The sequence below is a fragment of the Salvia miltiorrhiza genome, chromosome 4 (genome assembly GCF_028751815.1).
Source record: "Salvia miltiorrhiza cultivar Shanhuang (shh) chromosome 4, IMPLAD_Smil_shh, whole genome shotgun sequence".
NCBI lineage: Eukaryota > Viridiplantae > Streptophyta > Magnoliopsida > Lamiales > Lamiaceae > Salvia > Salvia miltiorrhiza.
Window position 1 is genome coordinate 37,277,095 of NC_080390.1, and position 27,273 is coordinate 37,304,367.

The 27,273-nt window shown below is 40.7% G+C and overlaps 1 protein-coding gene across 2 annotated transcripts; it reads left to right on the forward strand.

The window, feature by feature from the left end:
- Positions 1 to 19,887: 19,887 nt before the first annotated feature.
- Positions 19,888 to 25,550, forward strand: LOC131021443 (protein LAZ1 homolog 2). Of its 2 annotated transcripts, none has more exons than XM_057950630.1 (10): positions 19,888 to 20,809; positions 21,880 to 22,091; positions 22,570 to 22,626; positions 23,064 to 23,172; positions 23,464 to 23,645; positions 23,724 to 23,812; positions 23,915 to 24,164; positions 24,573 to 24,806; positions 25,055 to 25,234; positions 25,325 to 25,550. In XM_057950630.1, exons 2-9 carry the CDS (start codon positions 21,918 to 21,920, stop codon positions 25,226 to 25,228), a joined length of 1,269 nt encoding a protein of 422 aa, XP_057806613.1. In that variant the 5' UTR covers positions 19,888 to 20,809; positions 21,880 to 21,917; the 3' UTR covers positions 25,229 to 25,234; positions 25,325 to 25,550. The 2 variants fall into 2 exon arrangements, with proteins under 2 accessions (XP_057806613.1, XP_057806612.1); XM_057950629.1 differs by lacking the exon at positions 19,888 to 20,809 and adding an exon at positions 20,844 to 21,352.
- The last annotated feature ends 1,723 nt before the right edge of the window (positions 25,551 to 27,273 follow it).

Below are 27,273 nucleotides of genomic sequence, written 5' to 3' on the forward strand. Positions count from 1 at the left end.
ATAAGCTTCTTTGATAGTCACCGGTTCGCCGTCTAACATTAAGACAACATAATCCGGTCCATAGACCTTAGCCTTTCTAACTCGTTCCCCACGTCTTGGTTCTACAACCACAGGTTTAGACCTTGGTCTTTTCCTATTAGGTGGTACAGGATTAGAACTTGTGGCATCATCTACTTGTGTAGAACTGCTAGCTATGTCTAAAGGTTTAGAACTTGTAGCTTCACACTCAACTCCATTGTTTGAGTTAGATACAACCTTATCCTTATTGGGATAGATATTTTCAAAGAATATAGCATTCCTTGATTCTATTGTTGTCCCTACATGCATATCGGGTATCTCCGATTTGTGTACTATGAAACGATAGGCACTGCTATTAAGTGCATAACCAATGAAGATGCAATCCACCGTTTTAGGTCCAATTGTAACTTGCTTTGGTAAAGGCACTTCTACCTTAGCTAAACACCCCCACATTTTGAGGTATTTATACGAAGGTTTCCTTCATTTCCATAGCTCATAGGGAGTTACATCTTTCCCTTTGAGTGGAATCTTGTTCAAGATATAGTTAGCAGTCAAGACAGCTTCCCCCCCACATGTTTTGGGGTAATCCTGAACTAATCAACAAGGCATTCATCATCTCCTTAAGAGTTCGATTCTTGCGTTCAGCAACGCCGTTAGATTGTGGTGAATAAGGAGCCGTCGTTTGATGGATTATACCACTTTCATTGCATAATTCAGCAAACGGAGCTACATATTCTCCACCTCTATCACTTCAAACCATCTTAATTCGACATCCAAGTTGATTCTCGGCTTCATTTTTGAAGGTTTTAAAAGCTTCAATAGCCTCATCTTTACTTTTCAATAAGTAAATGTAACAATATCTTGTTTAATCGTCTATAAAAGTGATAAAGTACTTCTTACCACCTCTAGTTTGCACAAACTTTAAATCATAAACATCGGTGTGAATTAGTTCTAATGGTTTAGTGCTCCTTTCAACCGATTTAAATGGTAACTTAGCCATTTTGGCTTCAACACAAACTTCACATTTCTCTTGTGAGTTAAATTCATCAACTTTTAGTAAATTCATTCTTACTAATCTTTTTATAGCATTTAGATTAACATGTCCAAGTCTACAATGCCATAAATCGGAACACTCAATCAAGTAAGCAGAAGAAGTAGATGCTTTCTTATTGATAGTTGCCTTGGCAGGCTTACAAGCTCTCACGCCAAGTTTGAAAAGCCCTTCGGAGGCATAGCCTTTCCCAAGAAACTTTCCCCACTTGCGAATTACAACATAGTCGGATTTGAAAAACAATTCAAAATCTTTCTTAGTGAGCTTCATGCCCGAAATTAAATTCTTTCGGACGGTGGGAACATGTAACACATCCTTCAAGGTGATCTCCACGCCTGAAGTGAGTTGAAGAATCACATCTCCCATGCCAAGGACTTGAGAAGTCCGCTCACTAGCCTCCATGATCGTCTTGTTTTCCACTTCTTTGTAATTGTGGAACAACTCACAGTTGATGCAAACATGGACGGTAGCGCCGGTGTCTACGAACCAAGCATTTGGGCTATCGACATGATTCACCTCGGAAATCATTGCCGCAAGGTCATCTTGGTCCCAATCGTCGAAGTCCTTCTTGACGTTGTTGACGTTGTTCTTTGTCTTCTTCCGCTTTGGCTTACGACAATCCTTAGCCATGTGACCATGTTTGTCACAATTGTAACATACACCATCAAACTTTGATGGTTGTCCTCCACCTTGCTTCCCTTTGCCCTTGTTGTTGGGGTTAGGACGACCACGCTTGTTGTTTACCTCGTGTTTGGGTAGTTTTTGCGTATGTTTCTGTTGTGCATTCGAGCATGTTTCATATCTTTTTGTCCTATTTTTCACGTGCTCGATGATCTTTTTGGTTGTGCTACTGTCGTGTGCATGAATCGAGAGCTGTAAGTATTTTTGGCATCGTGAGAGCATGTTTTCGGAGTCAGGCTCACGGCGGCCGCCGTCCATGGCGCCGCCGTCACACGGCGGCCGCCGTCTCTGGCAAAATCCGGCAGTTACGTTTTCACCATATAAAAGTCGAATTTTAGGGTTTTTCTACCAATTCTCGACCCTAGCAGCCTCCAGGCGATTTTACCTTTGTTTTCCTAGATTTAGAGTAGATAAAATATCAACAAACATCGTTTGGCTTTGTGGATTGAAGATTATGTTAGTTTCCATTACTTTGGATTGAAGATTTAGATCGTACTCGCTGTAAGAACTCAGTTTATGTTTCCTATTGGATTGAATGCTAGTTTATTTCCTTTGCATAGATTATTGTTGCTTCGAGTTGATTTAATGAATTGTTTGTTCTTTTATCTCGCCTAGATAATCGTTGCTTTATGATTGTTGAATTAGCTTGTGCCTTCTAGATTGCTAGTTTAGAACCCTAGGTTTACTAGTTTCCTGCGTTCTTAATCTGCTTCCTATCTTTCGCCTAGATAGATTTATATGCTTTATTCTAATTATGCATTAGTTAATCGGAGAGATAGTGCCAGACCCAACTACCCGATTAGAGTGTTTAGGTTTCCTTTCCGTTTCTTGTGAGTAATACAATTAAAGCCCTGCTAAGCCTTCCGTGTGAGACGACTTGAGTCACCTTACCGCCCTAGGACGACCTCGTATAAATTCGAGTCCATCCGCTAGGTGTTTTTGGATGAGTCAAATTTTGGCGCCGTTGCCGGGGAAGGCTTTAGGCATTTAGTTGTGTTGCATTTGTTTTCGTGTTTATTTTATTTCTTTCTTTTAACTCGGTTATTTTCTCCCTCCGGTGCGTTTGATTTGTTTGTTCGTGTTGTGTATGCAAGGACGCAGAAGCTTGAAGAAAAAGCTTGCACCTTACTACGACAATATTCACCGACCTCGTGAGGTCCTTTTAAGCCTGGAGGAGGAGTCCGAGTCCAGTTCGAGAAACCTTGTGGAATCACAGTCTCGAGAGGAAGACTGTGAAGAGAGAATCGCTTCCAACCCCATTCTGGAAGCCGTTGAGGATACACTGTCAGTGCATTCTGAAGGAGAAGAAGAAGCTCGGCCTTATCCTGACCAAGAAGCCATGGCGGAGCAGAATGTACAGTACATGGGAGATTTCTCCAGGCCGGTCATTGGGAACACTAGCACTTCGGCGATAGTGCTTCCCATAGCAGTCCGGAATTACAATCTGAAGCCCAACGATTCAAACCTGCTGCCGCTCTTTCATGGGATGCCGAGTGAGGACGCCTTACAGTTCATCCGTGACTTCTGCACTCAAGTGCAGACCTTCCCACTGCTGGAACTCACCGAGGATTAGTTGAGACTCAAGTGCTTACCTTATGCACTCAAGGTCCGGGCTAGAACGTGGTTACTGTCCCTGCCGCCGAACTCCATCACTACATGGGGAGAGGCGTGTGAGAAGTTCATGCTCAAGTACTACCCTAATCACAAGACTCAGGAGATTAGGACCCAAATAATGAACTTCATGCAAGGAGCTGACGAGCCTCTCCACGAGGCTTGGGAGAGATTCCAAGAGCTCCTCCGCCAGTGCCCGCAACACCAGTTAGCACCCGTCATGTTGATGCAGTTCTTCTATGACGGATTGATTCAGACGGCACAGTTTATGGTGGACAGTACAGCAGGGGATAACATTGCCGAAAGACAGCTGACGAGCTCAAGGAGATTTTCAACACACTTGCCGCGAGTTCTCAACAGAAATCAGTTAGAGGAAGGAGGGTTGAAGCCAATGCAGTAGCCCCTAACAATGAGCTTCAGAAGCAGGTAGCGGACTTGATGAGGCAAGTACAACACCTCAAGATGAACCAAGTGGAAGCTCCACCCGTTCGCGCGCCACCAGCAGAGGGTTGTGGCCTATGTGGCGAATTTGGCCATGGAATCAACGCGTGCCATCGAATGGGGGAATTCACACCTGAAGGAGAAGCAGAGGTCTATGCTGCTCAGGGCTATCCGGGGAGGCCTCAATTTGAACAGAGGCCCATCTTTAATCAAGGGCAACAAAGCTCCAACTCGGGTTGGAGAAATGAGCAGAATTCGGGATGGAGGAACCAAACTCCTGGCCAAGGGTCGGGATCAAACCAAGGCAATCAGTTCCCCCGACCTCCACAGCAAATGGGGTATCAGAACCAGCAGCAGTTCTACCCATCTCAACAACAGTCTTCATTCCCTCAGCAGCAGCATTACCCTCAACCATATCAGCAACAGCAACCCCCGCAGCAACTCTACCCACCTCAGCAGCACCAACCTCCAGGCCCCTTATTTGAAGATCAGATGCAAGCCTTCATGCAAGCTAGCAAACAGGCGATGGAGGCTCAGAGTGCTACCATCAAGCGCCTCGAGACTACAGTTGGGCAACTAACAGGAGCCTTGAATCAGCTGCAGCAAGAACAGCCAACTGGGAAGTTCCCAAACCAGGACCAACAGCCGCATCAAGCTCATGCCGTGGCGGTAATCAAGGAAAATGCCCCAATAACCACGGGGAAATGGAGAAGCAAAACCGTGCAAGCAATCAAGGCTACCCAATGCCCCAGTGAGCCATTGCCGCCTGTCACAGTTGCACCAAACCAACCACCACCGAAGCAAGGAGATTCAGGTAGCTTTATTTTTTATATTAGCTTAGGTGGGGTTGAAAAGGTTTTGGGAATTCTTGATTTGGGCGCGGCAGTCAATTTGATGCCGCTTGATATTTTTGAGAAATTGGGAAATAAAGAGCTGAAATGCACGAATATTAAGATAGAGCTAGCTGACGGCTCCATTAGCAGCCCACGAGGTCTTGTTGAGGATGTTGAGGTGGTTGTGAGGGGGATTGGGATCTTGGCTGATTTTGTTGTCCTGGATGTGGGAAAAGGGATTAGAGGCGAGAATGGGCATCTCGTGCTACTTGGCCGACCCTTTATGGCTACCACCCATACTCGCATCGATGTGGGTACGGGAACTGTAAGTATGGTAGGGGCAGGTAGAGCGGTAACATTCTCAATTTTTGATAAAAAACCTACTACCCCCACTCCCTTAATTCAAATCTGCTCTTATGTAGAAACATTTGATGCTTTGGATGAGAACTATATTGTGCAGGAATTCCTTAATAAGCTGCAGGAGGAGGACGAGATCGTGGAAGAATTTCATGCTAACCTGCAAGATGAAAGTGAGATTGAGCAAGAATTCCTAGATAAGCTGCAAGAGGAAGATGATAAAGAGCAAGGCTTTCTGTGTGCCTTGCTACTGGAAGAGAAGCTAGATGAGGTTGGGTCACTCAATTTCGTTGGATGTGTGGATAGAGGGCCATCCCAGGATATGAGCATGGAGCACTCATTTGGAGAACCCGCAGCTGCAATTCAAGAAGATGAGTTTACAAGGGCGTTAAGGCAGCTGGAGCTTCAATCGGATTTTGGTTAAGGGACCTTCTTAGTCGGGCTGGCGACTTAAAAACTAGCGCTGCATGGGAGGCAACCCATGTTTTCTTGCTTTTTCCTGTTTCGTTTTTCTTTCGTTTTGTTTGTGTTGTGTTTTGTTGCTTCTGTTGTTTGGTGCAGGTTGTTGCGTTGGAGACTGCTTGTTCTTTGGATGAGAGAGAGGCAGACATCGTGGGACACTACAGACTCACCACTGGATCGGGATTTAGGGAAGTTTCCTCTTTCACCCCTCTTTTTGTTTGCACTGAGGACAGTGCCAGAGTTTAAGTGTGGGGGGGGGGGTTTGTTGGTAGTTGTGAATCCTGTGGGTGTTTTCTTGCTGTGTTCTTGGGCTTTCTTGTGTGGGGCGAATGGTCCCCTTTTCTTGTTTTCTTGTTTGTTTTTAAGTGCACCTCGCATGTTGATGGTGGTTCACTAGCGATTCTGGCTGGTGTTTCGAGTGGTTTGTTGTCCTTGTCCTTTGTGATTGAATTGTTCCCATTTTGGTGTAATTAGTTTAATGTTTGGATGCAACACCCTGATGAGCAACTCTTGATGTGATTTGTCCGGTAGATGCTAAGGGGAGTGTTTTCAGTGCAATTTTCTAATATCTGTCTCTGTGTTGAATTGTTTGGTTGGTTATTGAGTTTTTGATAGCCCTGGGTCTCTGCTCCTCTAATGATTTCATTATGAGCATGGGAAACCACACGAGAACATTTTGGATCACCCCCAAAAGTGCAATCTCGTGAATTATGGCCCATCTATTATGAGCGAAAATAACTTGACCCCCAAAAAAAAAAAGATGTGTAATGTGAAAAAGTGAAAGAATATGAAAAAGGAATGAGATATGATTGTAAAGGAAATTGCATTAGGAAATTCACCCTTAGCGGAGAATTGGGTCCGATCGGATTGAGTTGTATCACCTTGTTGTTGCATTTTTAAATCTTAGCTTTGAACAGTAGATTGAGGGACATTGATATCTCGAAGGACTTGGATTGGTTTGTGTTTGTTTGGTGAGAAGAATCGCTTGTGGATTTTCTTTTGATTTTGTGATTGTTGCTTGAGGACAAGCAAGGATTTAAGTGTGGGGGGGGGGTTGTTTACCTCGTGTTTGGGTAGTTTTTGCGTATGTTTCTGCTGTGCATTCGAGCATGTTTCATATCTTTTTGTCCTATTTTTCACGTGCTCGATGATCTTTTTGGTTGTGCTACTGTCGTGTGCAGGAATCGAGAGCTGTAAGCGTTTTTGGCATCGTGGGAGCATGTTTTCGGAGTCAGGCTCACGGCCGCCGCCGTGCCGACGGCGGCCGCGGCCCCACGGCGCGGGCCGTGCAATTTTCAAGAGAATCCGCAAAAGCAGCCCACGGCGGTGCCGTCTCACGGCGGCCGCCGTCTCTGGCAAAATTCGGCAGTTACGTTTTCACCATATAAAAGTCGAATTTTAGGGTTTTTCTACCAATTCTCGACCCTAGCAGCCTCCAGGCGATTTTACCTTTGTTTTCCTAGATTTAGAGTAGATAAAATATCAACAAACATCGTTTGGCTTTGTGGATTGAAGATTATGTTAGTTTCCATTACTTTGGATTGAAGATTTAGATCGTACTCGCTGTAAGAACTCAGTTTATGTTTCCTATTGGATTGAATGCTAGTTTATTTCCTTTGCATAGATTATTGTTGCTTCGAGTTGATTTAATGAATTGTTTGTTCTTTTATCTCGCCTAGATAATCGTTGCTTTATGATTGTTGAATTAGCTTGTGCCTTCTAGATTGCTAGTTTAGAACCCTAGGTTTACTAGTTTCCTGCGTTCTTAATCTGCTTCCTATCTTTCGCCTAGATAGATTTATATGCTTTATTCTAATTATGCATTAATTAATCGGAGAGATAATGCCAGACCCAACTACCCGATTAGAGTGTTTAGGTTTCCTTTCCGTTTCTTGTGAGTAATACAATTAAAGCCCTGCTAAGCCTTCCGTGTGAGACGACTTGAGTCACCTTACCGCCCTAGGACGACCTCGTATAAATTCGAGTCCATCCGTTAGGTGTTTTTGGATGAGTCAGAAGGACCGCCTTTCTCGGTGAGATTGGCCTTTGCATCCATCGGCGCTTTGTCCTTTTGATCACGACTCCTCACGCGATCCTCCATTTGAAGCTTTGACACCAAGTTTGCTACGGACATCTCCGAGCGCTCATGCTTCAAAAGGTTTTGAAAACTCTTCCAACTAGGAGGTAATTTCTCGATGATGATTTCTACAAGTAGCGCATCCGCCAAGGGCATTCCTTCGGCTTGAACTTTGTGTGAGATAGTTTGGAACTCTTCCACTTGGTCCATCACGGAGCGGGAGTCGACCATCTTGTAGTCCAACCACTTGGCGACGACATACTTTGTAGTATTCGTCTTATCCACTTGATATTTGAGATCAAGTGCCCCCCACACCTCTTTCGCGGTCTTATGGACCTTGAAAACGTTGTAGAGCCGCTCGTCCAAGGACATGAGAACGGTGTTGCGGCACAAGTAATCGCTTTGACACCAATTCGCATACCCGGCACGAACTTCGAAGCTCGTCTCCCCTTCACTCGGGGTCGAAGGCGCATCCTCCGTCAAGAAACCGGCAAACCCCACGGTTGTGAGGTAGAACAACATCTTTTCTTGCCAATACTTGAAGTTCTTGCCCGAGAAAATGGAGGGTTTCTCGGCAAGACCCAACGTCCTCGACGTTTGCAACGGGGTCATGGTGGAAGTGGAACCACCCGTTGAGCCAAAGGATGAACCAATGAAGGTGGAGGCGGTGGAGTCGATAGTCGCGGAGGCAGTGGAGCCAATGGTGGCAGAGGCAGTTGAGCCAATGGTGGCGGAGGCGGTGGAGCCGTTGGTGGCGGTGCCGGCAGCAGGGATGGTGGACGCCATTTCTCCAAGCAAAGGTTTTAGGTTTCGAAAGTTTTAATGTAAATTAAAAATCCAAACTCGAACGTGCGGCAGCAGCGGATAATCTTCTTGCGATTGTTACAACGGGGTACACGATCGAGTGAACTTTTACAACTCAAACTAAACAAACGAAGCTAGAAAATTGAACTAAGAAAATAAACAAATTAGAAGTTGTTGGAATAAATGGCTTAATTTGAATGAGTAATTAAATGCCAATTGGAGAAATAAGGAGTCTGGCGCAGAGGAATCAAGTCTCCTCTGGCGAAACGATTCCTCTGGCGCCTCGACTCCGCTGACGCCTCGACTCCGCTGATGCCTCAACTCCGCTGACGCCTCGACTCCGCTGACATCTCGACTCCTCTGGTGTCTTGATTCCTCTGGCGTCTCGACTCCTCTGGTGTCTCGACTCCTCTGGACTCCTCTGGTGTCTTAATTCCTCTGGCGTCTCGACTCCTCTGGTGTCTCGACTCCTCTGGCGTCTTGACTTCTCTGGCGTCTCGACTCCTCTGGCATCTCGACTCCTCTGGCGTCTTGATTTCTCTGGTCTGGCGAGTTTGGCTTTGTTCTGGAGCGAATTTGGCTCTTTCATTGAGCGTCGTCGCGTGGAGAATTTGGGTGGATAAGGTTGCTGACGTGGCAGCATTTGGATCAGACTGGTGAGGTGGGGGTGGTTGGTTCGCAACCCTTTGACCGAACCAATGCGATGGTTCGGACTATGGCTTGGTTCGAACAGACACCCTTGGCAGACACCTCTTCATAGCACCCTTCCTTCCCATAAATACAACCCTGCAGAATGAGATTAGACACATAAAAATTAATTCAGATAATTAATTTTACTCATTCTCTCTTCTAGTTCATACTCAAGTCCCGAGTATTCTGTAGTTCGCTGGAAGTTCGAGTTCCTAGTACAAGGTCTCGTACTCATTAAAACCGTTGTATCTTGGGGACATTTCCATCGAACCGTGTGTACTATGCGGGGTAATTTTATCTTACGGAGAAAGAGTCCAACTCTTGCCTCGATTCCTACATTCACGTCGTTATTCTGTCCGCATTTCTACACCCGTCAATAACAATCGTAAGACAAAATTCTGTGTAGAAGATGACGACACCACCCAACAACAATGTTCCATCCAACAACAATGCTCCACCAGTTTCGACCAACGTTCCACATGCTCCAACACCTGCTGCTGCCGAAAAGTCGGAAAAATTCGCAGGTTCTGAGTTTAAACGTTGGCAGTCTAAGATGCTTTTTTATCTTACTACTTTGAATATGGCTCGTTTTGTGAATGAATCTCCTCCAACTGTGGGGGAAGACGATACTGATTCACAATTGCGGATCGCATATGATGCATGGCATCATAGTGACTTTCTATGTCGTAACTATATACTGAATGGGCTAGACAACACTCTTTATAATGTCTACTCTAGCGCCAAGACGTCCAAGGAACTATGGGACTATGAAGTACAAGGCAGAAGATGCCGGCTTAAAGAAATTTATAGTCGGTCGTTTTCTAGACTTCAAAATGGTTGACAGCAAAACCGTTGTGGAGCAAGTGCAAGAATTTCAACTCATCCTGCACGACATTCTTGCCGAAGGTATGGAACTGTCTGAATCTTTTCAGGTGGCTGCGGTGATAGAGAAATTACCACCACATTGGAAGGACTTCAAGAACTATCTCAAGCACAAACGCAAGGAGATGGGACTTGAAGACTTGATCGTTCGCTTGAGAATCGAAGAGGACAATAGAATCTCCGAAAACAAGACGAACAAAACTTCCATGGAGGCAAAAACAAATCTAGCCGAGTCTAGCAACAAGAAGAAACGCAAGTTCAAAGGCAAAAATCCAGACTCAAAAGGTCAAAAAAGGATCAAAGGAGATTGCTTCAACTGCGGCAAACCCGGTCACATGGCAAAAGATTGTCGCAAACCGAAGAAAGACAAGCACAATGGTCACCATCAAGCCCACGTGACAGAGACAAAGTCTGTGCCCCTCGACTTAGGCGAACTTGACTTGTGTGCCGTCGTAAACGAGGTCAATATGGTCGGCAGTCCAAGAGGATGGTGGATCGACACCGGTGCTACCCGGCATGTCTGCGCCGACAAAACAATGTTCTCCTCGTATGAAGCTCTCTCCGACGATAGAAAACTGTATATGGGCAATTCTGCCGCATCCTCAATCATCGGAGTTGGAACTATTGTGCTCAAGATGACGTCGGAACTCAAGGTAACCATACAGAAGGTGCTGCACGTTCCCGACATTCGCAAGAACTTGATCTCAGGATCCGCCTTGTGCAACGCCGGATTTAGACTAGTGTTTGAAGCAGGCAAAGTTGTAATGACCAAGAATGGTCGCTATATAGGAAAAGGCTACTTTGATAATGGCCTTTTCAAGCTAAATGCTATCCCTGTACTTGTACGTGATAATGAAATAAAGGAAAAAGTTACTTACTTGGTTGAGTCTCCTAATTTATGGCATGATAGATTAGGACATGCAAATCTAAACGCACTACGTCGTTTAGTAAGTTTAGACTTATTGCCAAAAATGTCCTTCAATCAACACAAAAAATGTGAAATTTGTGTTGAAGCAAAAATGGCAAAATCTCCTTTTCATTCAGTGGAAAGATCAACGAAACCTCTTGAATTGATTCACACCGATCTATGTGATTTAAAACTTGTGCAAACAAGAGGTGGCAAGAATTACTTTATAACTTTTATAGATGATTGCACAAGATTTTGCTATGTGTATCTTTTGAAAAGCAAAGACGAAGCATTCGAAGCTTTCAAAACATACAAGAATGAAGTTGAAAATCAACTAAACACCAAGATTAAAATGATTCGAAGTGATCGAGGAGGTGAGTATGTTGCACCGTTTGAAGAATTTTGTCGTGAAAATTGCATTATTCATCAAACAACTGCACCTTATTCTCCACAATCAAATGGTGTTGCAGAACGAAAGAATAGAACATTGAAAGAAATGATGAATGCTATGTTGATAAGCTCAGGCCTATCACATAACATGTGGGGGGAAGCTATTCTTTCGGCTAATAAAATTTTGAATAAATTACCCCAAAAGAAACAAGATAAAACTCCATATGAACTATGGAAAAGAAGGAAGTCGTCCTATAAATATACAAAAGTGTGGGGGTGCTTAGCAAAAGTTGAAGTACCTAAACCCAAACAAATAAAAATAGGACCAAGAACTGTTGATTGCATCTTCATTGGATATGCAAACAATAGTAGTGCGTACCGATTCTTGGTACACAAATCGGAAGTACCCGATATGACTGAGGGAATGATTATAGAATCAAGAAATGCCATATTTTTTGAAACTATATTCCCTAAGAAAGAAAAGAATGATACAAGTTCGAAAAAGAGAGCTTATAATGAAATTTCGCTTAAGGATAACGGACCAACACGTGAACCAACACCGCAACCAAGACGCGGAAAGCGAACAAAGACTGCGAAAACCTTTGGTCCGGATTTCGTAGTTTATACTTTAGAAGACGAACCAAAGACAATCAAGGAAGCATTGTCTGGTCCTGATGCCGATCTATGGCGTGAAGCTATCAATAGTGAAATCGAGTCAATCTTATCCAATCACACTTGGCATATTGTTGATCTTCCTCCGGGAAATAAACCATTGGGTTGCAAGTGGATTCTTAAGAAGAAGTACAAAGCCGATGGATCTATTGATAAATACAAAGCACGTTTAGTAGTTAAAGGCTACAAACAAAAAGAAGGGTATGATTACTTTGATACGTACTCTCCAGTCACCCGAATTACGTCCATTAGAATGCTACTTGCTATAGCCGCATTATATAATCTTGAGATTCATCAAATGGATGTAAAAACAGCATTTCTAAATGGAGATTTAGAAGATGAAATATATATGGAACAGCCCGAAGGGTTCGTGATTCCCGGCCAAGAAAAGAAAGTTTGTAAACTTGTAAAGTCTTTATATGGACTTAAACAAGCCCCCAAACAGTGGCATGAGAAATTTGACCAAGCAATGATGGAAAACGGATTCAAAATCAATGAATGTGATAAATGTGTATACATTAAAGGAACATCCGATAATTTTGTCATTGTTTGTCTCTACGTTGATGATATGCTAATTATGGGTAGCAATAATAAAATAATCATAGAAACCAAGGAGATGTTAAAGAGAAACTTTGACATGAAAGATATGGGATTAGCTGACGTGATTCTAGGAATTAAAATCCTTAGAACACCCGAGGGAATGGTCTTATCACAATCTCACTATGTTGAGAATGTACTTAAGAAATTCAAAGCTTTTGATCTGCCTCCGGCTAAAACGCCCGTTGACCTAAGTATACACTTAGCCAAAAATCGAGGAGAACCCGTATCACAAACAGAATATGCTAGAGTTATTGGAAGCCTAATGTACTTGTCAAATTGTACAAGGCCAGATATAGCATATTCGATTAGTAAATTAAGTCGGTTTACAAGTAATCCCAGAAAGGATCACTGGACCGCATTGACAAGAGTGCTGAGATACTTAAAACACACAATCTCTCATAGTATACACTATTCGAGATATCCCGCAGTTTTGGAAGGATATTGTGATGCCAATTGGATATCCGACACTAGAGACTCTAAATCCACAAGTGGGTTTGTATTTACCATTGGTGGAGGAGCAATATCATGGAAATCTTCTAAGCAAACATGTATAGCCCGATCTACAATGGAATCGGAATTTATTGCTTTAGACAAAGCCGGCGAAGAAGCCGAATGGTTAAGAAACTTCTTAGAAGATATTCCCTGTTGGGAAAAACCTTTGCCTCCTGTTATGATACATTGCGATAGCATGGCTGCCATAGGGAGAGCAAAGAATAGTTTGTATAACGGTAAATCTCGACACATTCGTCGAAGACATAATACCGTTAGACAATTGATCACTACAAGAATAATGTGCATTGACTATGTAAAGTCTAAAGACAATATTGCGGATCCGTTTACTAAAGGTATTAATCGTGATCAATTGTATAACGCAGTGAGGGGAATGGGATTAAAATCCACACGTTAAGAACTTTCATAGTGGTAACTCAACCATGATGACTGGAGATCCCAAGAACATGGTTCAAAGAGACAACTAAATTATGGAAGTTCAAGTTGAGCACTTGAAACTTTCAAAATCCATTCTCATAGCTGCTCAAGTGCAAAGCCTGCAGCTGGTGGTAAAGGGTAAGCCATAAAAAACTTTTAATGATTCCTATAGCCTTATTAGGTGGAGTATGGCAGGATACTCTTTATAGGAGATCACCTATACAAGTGAAGAAGTGGGGCCGCTTCAAATTATCAATAAACACTTGTGAATCCAAGAAATGGTCCAAGGCCGAAATGGACACAACGTGAGAACGAAAGATATTAGATCTATTATTGTGTGTATGTTGTTGACTAGATTTACACAAAAGTTGATCGGTTCAAGACATCATGTTCACCGAGCAACGAGTAAATCCGATGGCATTACACTAAGGAAGGTTCAAAGCTAACAACTACCTATCCTAATGCAATAATGGATCGTCGGGACTTAGTTTTTTGCATTTGCATTAATCATCATTCATGTGGGGGATTGTTGGAATAAATGGCTTAATTTGAATGAGTAATAAAATGCCAATTGGAGAAATAAGGAGTCTGGCGCAGAGGAATCAAGTCTCCTCTGGCGAAACGATTCCTCTGGCGCCTCGACTCCGCTGACGCCTCGACTCCGCTGACGTCTCGACTCCTCTGGTGTCTTGATTCCTCTGGCGTCTCGACTCCTCTGAACTCCTCTGGTGTCTTGATTCCTCTGGCGTCTCGACTCCTCTGGTGTCTCGACTCCTCTGGCGTCTTGACTTCTCTGGCGTCTCGACTCCTCTGGCATCTCGACTCCTCTGGCGTCTTGATTTCTCTGGTCTGGCGAGTTTGGCTTTGTTCTGGAGCGAATTTGGCTCTTTCATTGAGCGTCGTCGCGTGGAGAATTTAGGTGGATAAGGTTGCTGACGTGGCAGCATTTGGATCAGACTGGTGAGGTGGGGGTGGTTGGTTCGCAACCCTTTGACCGAACCAATGCGATGGTTCGGACTATGGCTTGGTTCGAACAGACACCCTTGACAGACACCTCTTCATAGCACCCTTCCTTCCCATAAATACAGCCCTGCAGAATGAGATTAGACACATAAAAATTAATTCAGATAATTAATTTTACTCATTCTCTCTTCTAGTTCATACTCAAGTCCCGAGTATTCTGTAGTTCGCTGGAAGTTCGAGTTCCTAGTACAAAGTCTCGTACTCATTAAAACCGTTGTATCTTGGGGACATTTGCCATCGAACCGTGTGTACTGTGCGGGGCAATTTTGTCTTACGGAGAAAGAGTCCAACTCTTGCCTCGATTCCTACATTCACGTCATTATTCTGTCCGCATTTCTACACCCGTCAATAACAGAAGTAACAAAGAAGCTTGAACGAAATACAAAGAAATAAAACAAACGTGATGAAAGCGTCGAGTCGAGGTGAAACTCTTCCCGCAAGAAGATTATCGCCCCGATAGTGCTCACGGTGTTGGCGAATCTTCCCCAAAGGTAAAACGACGACCTCTCGTTGGATGTAGCACCACAATCCGGTGAGCTCCGGCGAACGGAATAGGATTAAGAATTGAGCAATATGCAATGAGAGTGAGTGAGGAAGTGCAGATTTTCGTAGACAACAATGCCATGCTCTAGACCTATTTATAGGCTACTCATCAAAGGGGGAAAATTAAGACTGCATTATGTGAATTAATCCACATAAAACTGTTGGGATGTTACACAATTAAGACTTCAGAATTCATTCTGCATCAATTTCCAGATTTCAAAATTAGCAGTTTCGAAACTGAACTGTTACAGCTCTTCAAGGCTTGGGCTGAACGGATGGGCTTCAGTTGGGCTTAAAAATAAATACAATTGGGCCGAGAATTAACAATCCAAAAAAGCCCAAAAGTATTTTGTCCAAAAAATTATATAGTTTGGACCCAAAGCACCAATTGCCAAGATCCAAGTCCTTGGCCGCGGCCCGTACCCGACCCACCCGTCTGGCGGCGGCGGCGCGCATGTGTGTGTGCGCGCGAGGCCAAAGCCTTCATCCAAGCCCACTAGCAAGCCCACAAGTTATTAGCTCCATGAGCATTGCTATTCTTATACAAGAGTATTCTTCCCTTGTTTTCCAATGTGGGACAATAGCACTTCACAAGTGTTATTTCCCTTCTCAACATCCAAACTTTGATATACAATATTTCACTCACCGGAAATCGGTTTTGAGACTTCGAGTATACCACGTTCATCTACTCGGGACGTAGATTAACATCCAATAATTATTTCTATTAAATAATAAATATTTAATTAAATAATTAATTTCAGAAATGGTCTAAAAACCATATTTCCAACAGGGTGGAGGAGGGGAATTAGGGTTTGAGATGGGGGAAGAGGGAAGAAGAAGGGGGATTTATATATATATATATATATATACTCCCTCCGTCCCGCCCAAGATGCTACATATTCCTTTTCGGGCCGTCCCAACGAAGATGCTACATTTCTATATTTGGCAAAAATAAGAAATTTTAAACACTTAATTAACACTAATTAAGTATTTCTTTATTACATTATCTCTCATACTTTATCACTTTATTACCTTCTCTTTCTTACTTTATCACTTTCTCTCTCCTACTTTATCACTTTATTATTACAAACTTAAAACATTAATCTACAACTCCTTAAATCTCATGCCGAAAAGTAAATGTAGCGTCTTGGCCGGGACGGAGGGAGTATATACATACATATTAATTCCACATGTGAAAAAAAATTCCAAGTGTAATTTTCGGCTGCCACCGTATCATTTTCGGCGCCGGCGTAAGAAAAAATCGATCGCCAAACAAATTCAAGACAAAAACGAAAGGTTATATATTTAAAAGCAGATTACGACCTTCACGTCAACAGTAAATTAGAGTTTTTCCTTGTCGGTGTCAAAAATAAGAAAAAATTCTAAGTTTATGTATTTGTGGGCAAAAAATAAAAGTCATGTTAAATTTCAAAAAATCAGAAAAGTTTGTGTATTTACAAGCTAATAAACCTTTAATTAAAGATTTATTTTTTAGGGGTAATTGCCTGTAAATCCATAACGTTTACACGGAATTGGTTTTTGCTCCTATTTTGAAAAATCTGCCCCTAAATACATAATCTTTCATTTGTGTCTGGTTTTTCTCCCGTCGCCGGTTTTTTCTTTCGCCGGTGTCAAAAATTACACGGTGGCAGCCGGAATCGATGAGTTGGCAGCCGAAAATTGACACATAGGTATATTATTGACATGTGGAAAAAAAAATTTAAAAAAAAAGCAAAAAACAAAACCCAACCCCATCGTCTTCTTCCCCCTTCCTCCTCCCCCACCCGCCGCCGCCACCCTCTGCCACCGGCGACGGCGCCCGCCGCCCCCTCCCTCTCCCCACCTCGGCGACGGCGAGCCACGCCCCCTTCTCCTCGGTTGTTCATCTCTCTCTCCCCCTTTGAATTTCTCATTGAGCCCTTCCGCCAATTTCTTCCTATCCTTTAATCTCCCCCAGATTTAAACCGTCACCTGCAGCCGACTTCTTTCTAATAAAAAAGAAGATATAACTACTATACATCGAGATTCTTCAGAGAGTCGAGCAATCTCCTCACATCCAAAGCGCGGCTTCTTTCTCCGACTCTGATTTTCGCAATCGAAGCAGTCAAAAACCGTGAATATCAACGCGTCGGTTAGAGCTACAATCGGAATCAAAGCCGTGTAGAATTTCTCGGCAAATCTCAACAAGCTCGAGCTCTGCTCATCGCCATTAACATTCACGCACAACTACAATGTCAACGAATTCTACAGAAGCAAATTGGGCGAGAATTTGAGCTAATTGAGCGAATTGGAGCTGAAATCATCGTCGTTAGGGTTTTCATTTTCGGAGTAGTAGAGAACGGCGAGCTCGGTGAGGGCGAGGACGAGGAGGGTGGAGACGTGACGGTGGGAGGTCTTGGGTCTTGGGGGCGACGAGGGGGAGGGGGCGAGATTGGCTGCGGAGGTGGTGGGAAGGGCTGCGTGGGTACAGACCAACTGGCGCTTCTGCGGTGGCGGTAGCGGCGGCAGGGGTGGCGCCGACGGCAGAGGGTGGTGGCGGTGGGTGGGGGAGGAGGAAGGGGGAACAAGACGATGGGGTTGGGGTTGGGGTTTTGTTTTTTGCTTTTTTTTAATAATAATTTTTTCACATGTCAATAATACACCTATGTGTCAATTTCTGGCTGTCAACTCATCGATTCCGGCTGCCACCGTGTAATTTTCATCACCGACAAAAGAAAAAACCTGCCACGGGAGAAAAATCAAATACAAATGAAAGGTTATGTATTTAGGGGCAGATTTTTCAAAATAGGAGTAAAAGCCAATTCTGTGTAAACGTTATGGATTTACAGGCAATTACCCATATTTTTTAATATATACTTCTTTTATTAATGAAATATCTTTCTATTTTTTCATTTTCGTCCGTTTACGAAATATGTTCATAATCCAGAAATAATTTTACTAATTATTAGGGATGTCAATTCAGCTCGAAACCCGTGGATTGACCCGATTAACCCGCCAATCGGAGAGGGTGATCAGGGGAGAAAATTTTCAACCCAATAAAAATTACAATTCCGAATAGGTAATCGAATAGCCCGACACTCGATAGGGCCGGCCTGAAATTAACCGAAAAATCTATTGGACTGATCCAGAAATAATATGTTCGCTTGATTATATGAATATTTTCTCGTTACTTGATTTTCAACTTCATTACTTGCTTATAAAAACTAGTATAATAAAATATTTTTTTCAAAATTTTGAGAAATGTGTTTTGATTCAATATTAGAACGTTATATTCATCATTTCACTTCTTTATTTAATAAAAATGTTGCATCTTTATACTAAGACTTGCATATTACTAGTTATTATGTAAGTCCTTGTTGAAATGTTACTTATTTATGCGTGTATTTATTTATTACAAATATAATATTATTAAAAAAATTAATTAATTAATTTTTTTAAATAATTTTTTGAGCTCGACTAGCCCGATGGGTTAGTCCGAAACTCGAATATTAAGGGTTAGAGTCAAATAATTTCTAACTCGGAAAAAATTTCAACCCGATAGCCCGCATCCAGATACTCGTAACCTAATAAGACTAGCCTAAAAACTTATGGGCTGGCGTGATTGATATCTCTACTGATTATCACTATTATAATTCTTATATATTTACACACACTGTTATTAATGGATCCATCGCTTTGAAAAATAATCCTATTAATTATAATTATTTTTTTTTATTTATGAAATCTTTTCTCTACTCATTAAATTTTCTTAAAATTCTTGATGCTTCCTCTTACGAAGATGTTTGATTGGACAATGAGAGTAATAGTGTATAACTAATATCGACGTGTCACCTTGACAAGGAAGTGCAGTTTAGTTGGTAAGATGTTTTTCCTTCAATCAATAGGTCAAAGGTTCAATCATCTAGCGGTGAGCATCGGTTTGGTTCGGTGCAAAATCGAACCAAAAATTCAAAACCGAAAATTGAACCGATGGTTAAAATTGGAACTGAACCGCACCAATTGGGGGTGCCAAACTAAATCGAAACCGAACCGGTAAAACCGTCGGTTTCGGTTCAGTTTACCGAACCGATGCAATTTTATTTTATTTTTTTTTTTTCGAAAAAACCAATTAAAACCTGTAAAATAATGTAAAAATATAAATATATAATTTTTGGAAAAACTAATTAATACTCCCTCCGTCCCCAAAATAAGTTTCTATTTGGGGACGACACGAGTTTTAAGGAAAAGTGGTAAAGTGTATTGATAGTGGAGAAAAATATGTTATAATTAGTATTGAGAGAGGTGAATAGGTGAAAAAGTGTTATAATTAGTATTGAGAGTGGTGAAAAAGTGAAAAGTAAGAATAAATAAAGTATTATTAGTGGTGAGGTAGTTGTCCAAAAATGGAAAGAAAGAAAGAGGAACTTATTCGGGGACGTCCCAAAAAGGAAAAAGAGAAACTTATTTCAGAGACGGAGGGAGTATATTATAAAATATAAATATATAATAAAATATTACTCCCTCCGTCCCATTAGTAGTGTCTCACTTTCTTTTTTGGGTTGTCCCATTAGTAGTGTCTTATTCCCTTTATGGCACTATTATCTCTCTCTATACCTAATATTTAAATAATTTCCACCAACCCACTTTATCTACTTTCTACACACTCCTTAATCTCCGTGCCCAAAAGAAATGGACACTACTAATGGGACGGAAGGAGTATAAAATATAAATATATAAACTAATTAAAAATTAGTAGAAAATTAATTATATATTATAAAATATAAATATATAATAAAATATTACTCCCTCCGTCTCATTAAAGTTGGCCACATTTCCTTTTTAGTTTGTCCCACTATTTTTAACTACTTTCTAAAAGAAGGAAAAATTAGGCTTAATTAAACTCACTAATTAACTCACTATCTAAACCCTAAATCCTCTTTAAACACACACACTCACAAAACACACACACACACACACCACGCAAACCACAAGCGCCGCACCCTCTCTCTCGTCTGCACTCTCCGGTCGATGGCGGCAGCGTCGCCGCTGCGCCATGACAGCGTCTCCTCCCCTTCTCGCATCACTCTCCGTCTTCCTCTCTTTCACCCTCTGTCGCCGCTGTCTTCATGTCGCCGCCAGCCTCCATCCTCGCCGCCTCCACCTCGCCAGAAATTATGGCTCTTTCATCTTTCGTCGCCACCGTTCTTCCCACGGCCGCTTCCACCCTCCTCCCTCTTCCGTCGTCGTGCCAGAATTTAAGGCTCTTTTGGGTGTGCTATTTTTTTTTTGGCTCTATTTTTAGCTGTGCGATTTGGGGTCTGGTTTGGAGGAAAAATAGAGTGGCGATTCAGGCGGGTGAAGGGTGCGATGGATGCGCCTAGTCGAGGGAGAGAGAGGCGATGGCCGTTGCACCTTGTGGGTGTCTGGTTTAGGGCCTCCGCCGCCGCCTCTGAAATCTCCGGCGAGTCGGTCGGCTTTGTCCCCACGGTTCCCTTCCTCAACTCTCTCTCTCTCACCTCTTTGATTTTGGGGGAAATTTTGAATTTTGGGATTTGAAAAGATGAGATTTTTAGGGTTTGGAGATTGAGTGGAGATTGGCGGTGGCGAGGGTGGTGGTTGTTGGCAGATTTGAGGAAGGCGACGGTGGTGGGGGTGGTGCTCTTGAATCTAAAGGTGGCGACGGCGAGAATGGAGAAAAAGGTGAGGGTGTGTTCTGGTTTAAGGGTGAGGGTGGCTGATTCCGGCGACTTCGCCGGAGGTGAGGGTGGTTGATGGCGGCGACTTTGCCGGAGGAGGGAGGCGGTGGATGAAGAAGAAAGTGAAAGGAGGAAAAAAGTCTCTTAATTAACTCATTAATTTTGGTGAGTCACACTCAATTAAAACATAACACTCAAATTCTTAATCTCCGTGCCGAAAAGAATGTGGTCAACAATATGTGGCCAACAATATTGAGACGGATGGAGTAATATTTATTGGTTCGGTTCGGTTTAAAACCGAAACTGGACCGAAACTTATCGGTTTTTAATTTTCGGAACCGAACGAAAATCGAACCAGTGGAATCGGGACCGAACCGCACCGAAACGGTTCGGTTCGATTCAATTTTGCATTTCAGTTCGGTTTCTGCTCACCCCTACATTATCAAGAGAAAAATAGAGAATTATTATTGATTCACATTAAAAAAAAATAAAAAATAAACATCGACGTGTCACCTTTGATGAGACGTGTTAACTTCTAGTGAGAATTTGCATGCTTCTCTCCCTCTTCACCCCAACAGATTAACTTGACTTCATTGGCCTTCTGCTGTTTCCACTACTATCGTCACTCTAAATCTTCAAATTCATATTTGTCATTGTTTAATGCTTCCATACCAACATTTCTACAAATTCTACTGGCCTAGGTCCAAAGTACGCATATATTCGAACCATTTTTTTGATCCCTTGATTAATATATGTTTTCCATATCTTACATCGCGATTATTGAATACCTATTGCTCTTTGATTTATAATCATTTCTAGAACAGAAACTTGTTATTTATTTTTGCGCTCAAAGAAATCTCACCTTTCGTGCATTTTATTCTTAGTTCGTTTGGGTATTAATTGTATTTAGTAATTTAGTGAGATTTGAAGGAAATTTTGAAATAGAGGTTTTTAGAAGGGGCGCTTACCAATCCACAGGATTTCAATTGGAGAAATATACAAGGATAATTAATGAATTTGTTCTGTTTTGTTTTTATTTATTTTTGCTTTTGTTTTCTCTCTATTATAAGTTGGGGAGTATATATTGGGTAAGAATTATCAACATCAATAGGCTGTTTTTTCTGCTGATTGAGTTCGTAATTTGCTCATAATTCTTTATTCAGAATGCCAATCATTACGTAGATGGTAGTTTATTGTTTGCTTTAATATGTTTGTATAATATTTTGTATTGGCAGATTGAATTTGAAATTGCATAGCAGAAGATGCATGTGGAATGGAATCCTATTTGTTTCTGTATCGAAACATTTATAAAGATCTTCACTGGCCAAACATTTATAAAGATCTTCATTGGCCAGCCCTTAGCATTGCAGGGTGCTTCGTTTTTGTAGCATTAGTTCTTTCACTTCTCCTCACTTTCCAGCATCTCCGATGGTACACCAGACCTTCGGTTAGTCGTAACATTTAATGCTTTTGACTGAAATGTCTTTTATTATAGCATAACATATTTATATCATGTTTGGTACAACATATTAAAAGATCATTAATATGTAATTTTGTTTAATAGAATGTATTAAAATTATACATAATTAATACTTGTTATAATTATAATTTGTCTTACGTATATCATATGGCAGGTAGTATATGGAATCACACAAATCTATCTAATATCTTATTTTTTACCAAGCAAGAGATACTAGGTTCTTATCACCCGTAGTAAACGAGCCCTGAGTACATGTTAGCTAATTCCAGCTATTGTAAGGATATATAAATCAATATTTCAAATTTGGTCGTTGGAAACAGCAGAATTGGCTTTTTTGATGGGCAATATCCTGCATTAATCGATCAGGAACACTGCTATATATGACTATGGTGGTATGTCTTATTTGGATGCTAACCCTCATTAATTCATCTTTGGTTTTGATCAGGAGCAAAAGTGGATTGTTTCTGTTATCTTTATTGTCCCGGTGTATGCAACTGAATCAGTAAGTGTCTTCATGGTTGATCGGTCTTAGTATTAGTATTATTAATTCTTTTGTGAAATGAGCATATACAATGGCTGTATTCAGCATCGCCTCACATGAAAGAGGACATATCAAATTCATATGGTCTTCTGGAACTTTATAAACCAGTCATTTCAAATGAGGACATTTACTTTGAGTGATAAATTGGATTTGCGATACATAAGATTGATTGAAGGATTAATCCTTTAATCCCTTTGAAGTAAGATCATCCTACGTTGATCAACCTATACAGTTTTCTGTTTGTTCAAGTTTATTCATAATCATAAAGTGGAATCGGTTTAACAAGGAGTAAGAGGCAGATGGGAGATGAAACTAGCATTTTGTCCTATATTATCAGCTCTTTCATCTATATTTCGTATGATTTATTTATAGTTTGATAGATGATCTGTCTTTTCCAGATTCTGTCCTTGTGGAATGCACACTTGTCCCTTGCTTGTGATATATTGAGAAACTGCTATGAAGCATTTGCTCTTTATGCATTTGGGAGCTACTTGGTTGCGTGCCTTGGTAAGGATGGCATATACAAATGGCTGTGGATGTGAAAGATTCAGATAGCCTATTTTCAGCCTTCTTTTTGTTAGCTATTTATTCTTTGTAGTATTTGAGCGTTCCAACAATTGTTATTTTGTACTTATATTGAAAACAAGAAGTAGATTTGGTTTTCATACATTTCAATGAAACAAATTTCCATTAATCCATTTCAACGAAGAAAACCGAAAGGGTGCCTATCAGATTCATTTGAGTTGTATCAGGATTATTTGTACTAAGGTTGGTCACAAGAAAAATAACATGTGGTAGGTGGTGAACTACAAGTCATGGAGTTTCTTGACGAGGAAGCAAAGAAGCAAATCAGCAAGCCATTGCTCGAAGGGGAAAAGAGTTCTCAACAACAGGGGAAAAGATTTTGCAACTTCTTCTTCCATCCATGTTTGGTTGGAAGGGAGTTGTTCTCTATCATAAAATTTGGTCTAGTACAATATGTAGATTCCCATGCTTCTGCTTATCTGAGTTATAGTTCTTCTATTTGAATATGCTTATAGTTTCGGACTATTTGACAGATGATTATGAAGACTGTTTGCGCTCTCTTGGCACTCGTCCTTGAGTTATGTGGAGTGTATGGTGATGGAGAATTTAAGTGGCACTATGGGTATGTTATGAAAATTCTCAAGAAGTGGATAGTTAGATTTTGATCAAGTGATTTCTTTGTTGGGTGCTCCACCACTTATTAACACATTTTGTTTCATATCAGGTACCCATATATAACAATAGTTCTGAATTTTAGCCAGATGTGGGCCTTGTATTGCCTTGTCCAGTTTTACAATGTAACACATCGAAAACTCCAGCCCATAAAACCGCTTGCAAAGTTTATAAGCTTCAAGGCTATTGTATTCGCAACATGGTGGCAAGGTGTTGGCATTGTCCTGTTGTGCACTTTTGGTGCTTTGCCGAAGGAGGGAAAGTTTCAATCCGGGCTGCAGGATTTTATGATTTGCATCGAGGTGAGGGCCATTGAAATAAGGTTCATGCATCTTATAATAAACTGCTAAGTGCTACCTCAACATTTGGGACATGTTAAATCTATTGATTATGTAGACCTTATGTTGTTGATTTTGGGATATCTAGAAGATGGCTCTTCTTGGTCAAGAATTTGGACTTTAAAGAGAAACCTAACTATTATTTAATTATAACTTACTTTTACAAGCTCTACTTTCATGAAGATGGATGGACTTTTAATGTTAAAAGTCATTTTTCTGCGGCGGAACTTCATGAGAACTTAAAAGCTTCCAAACTGAAAGTGTAACTCATTGTATACTAGGAGTTGGATGAACATTTTTTAAGAAGTGTAATTTGTAACTATTTTAGCCTTTTTCAGTTGATATGTCTTTTGTTCTTTTTCTTTATGACAGATGGCAATTGCAGCTATAGCTCACATATTTGTCTTCTCGGCAAAACCCTATCATTTCATACCGCCACCAACGTATGGAAAGGTTACCACCCAAGAGACAACTTCTGTAGTTGAGATAGAGGAAGGTGATAAAGAAGAAGAGGCAGTGGTTGAGGAAACGGAAACCAAGGTCGAGGCACCTGGAACAAATATAAAAGAAAGCGTTCAGGATATTGTCGTTGAAGGAGGCCAAAAGGTCAGATTTTCTGTTACCCTTTTGATTTCTGAAACATGCATGTACAAAATGTATGAGGTTTTGCCCTAAAATTCAATGAGACAAGTCCCTTCTTCGCTACGCAAGACTTTCTTTATAGTTCTTGCATTAACTAGTCTGTAATTAGGCCTGATGAGTCAGTGCTGGTGTACAGAGAAGGAACGTGCTAGTAAAGATACGCCTCTTTGCAAACATAGCTGTTGAAATAGGTTTATCTATTTGAGATGTAGGTTGTGAAGGACGTCGTGTTGACTATCAACCAGGCAATCGAGCCAGTGCATGATGGCATGACGAAGATCCAGGAGACATTCCATCATTTATCAGTGTCATCTGGTAATAAAGACGAGCCGCCAGACATGAAGATCAGAGAGCACCATAAGAATATTATAAAGGAACCCGACTGATCAATTGTAAGTACAAGCTTTTATGTCTGTTTAGAGCAATGCCAGTAAAAATATGTGGCAACATTTCACTGCTTTAGATGGTTTTGTTTTGATCAGGTGGATTTGTGTGACGCTTTACTTGAGGTTTGAATGTTCGGAGTTAGTGGGGAACTCTACTTTGAGGTTAATTTACCATGTATTTGTTACACGAACTAACTGTATTTTGATTGCTTAGACATTTATAAATGTGTTAGTGGTGCGAAATGTACAATCTGGATAGTGGAAATACAATGTTGGTTACAAATTTAGTTTTAATAATTTTTAGCCACTTTTGATATGAAAATACTTAAATGTTCTTACTTTAACTTCGTATTGGCGCGCAACATTTTAGTACACCTTTGGACTATTTGTACCAATCTTATTAGGTTATTGCACGCCATGACCGACTACGTCACTGACCGCCATAACAAATACTTATTATTTGTATCAGGTGTATTAGGTACTACTGATTGATGCTGCTAATTGAAAGGAATGGTGTGAATCTTCTCTTTCGTACTAATATGACTATTTTTGTCTGCATTTATTTTAAGGGCAATTTTGTCAAATTTTTGAAATTTAACTATAATCTATTAGAATTAAGTTGGTAATCACTTTTTAATTTTAACTATCTATGATGGTTATCTCAATTTTTTTGAAAATTGACTATATTTATTTTTTAAAAATAAATTTTTTAGAGAAATTTAACCAAAACGATCGCGTAAAAATTGATCAAAATTATCAGTTTTCAGTCCGTTCGATCGATCAGATTGATTTTTGCACACTTCTATAATACTAAGGTATGAATAGGCCACAATATATAGTAGAACTTTTTATATAATAAATGTTTATTCATAAGTTAATTATACTAATATGATGAATAATATAAAGGGCTATTTGAATAAATTATATTGAATACTACATTAAATATTTTGTAAATATTTGTATGGGATTGGTCTCATATGAGACCATTCACAAAGAAGAGGTTGTGAAAAAAAAGAAAGAAGAGGTTGTGGCGCAATGATAGAACACCTCATCTTCTTTTCGTTAATTTGGCTTTGAACCTCATTGGCAATAATGCTATTTTTGTGTTATACTCCCTCCGTCCCTAAAATAACTTCCTCTTTTTCCATTTTGGGACGTCCCCCAAATAACTTCCTCTTTCTTTCTTTCCATTTTTGGACACCTACCCCACCACTAATAATACTTTATTTATTCTTACTTTTCACTTTTCACCACTCCCAAGACTAATTATAATACTTTTCACAACTTTCAATAATAATTATATCACTTTTTCTCTACTATCAATACACTTTACAACTTTTCATTAAAACCCGTGTCGTCCCCAAAGAGGAAGCCATTTCAGGGACGGAGGGAGTATATATATATATAGGGGCGCGCTCCAGTGAGACCCCCTATTTTTCGTGTAACATGAGTACAATGAATAAGACATATAATACTAATGAACAAAACGTATATCTAATGAATAAGATGTATATACTGATGAAAAATAAAATTTAAAAAATCCGTAATGAATAAGACATATATACTGATGAACATGGTCGTATATACTGATGAACAATGCAGTATATACTGATGAATAACAAAATTTAAAATCACCCTCCAGATACAATATCAGCCATAGGATTGATAAAATAAACGCACCAGATCGTGTCCTAGATCTCACTAAAATTAGGGGGTCTCATTGGAGCGGCCCCCTATATATATATATATATATATATATATATATATATATATATATAATTTTTATAATTTATCTTTTCACTTTTATTGAATAATGATTTTATTAAAGAAAAAACCTAAAAAAGAACTCTTGAAAGCACATGAAAGTAAACTAATGGCCGGACCTCGTTAAAACTTTGCTAAGGAAAATCCAGTGGCAGAACTCTTAGCAAGGAAAAAGAATACCCGTCTACACAAAAACAAGAAAAAACACCGAAACAAGGCAGTAAATGGTGGAAAAATTTCAGGAACTCCGACCTAACCATCACCCCTAAGTTGTTTCGGGC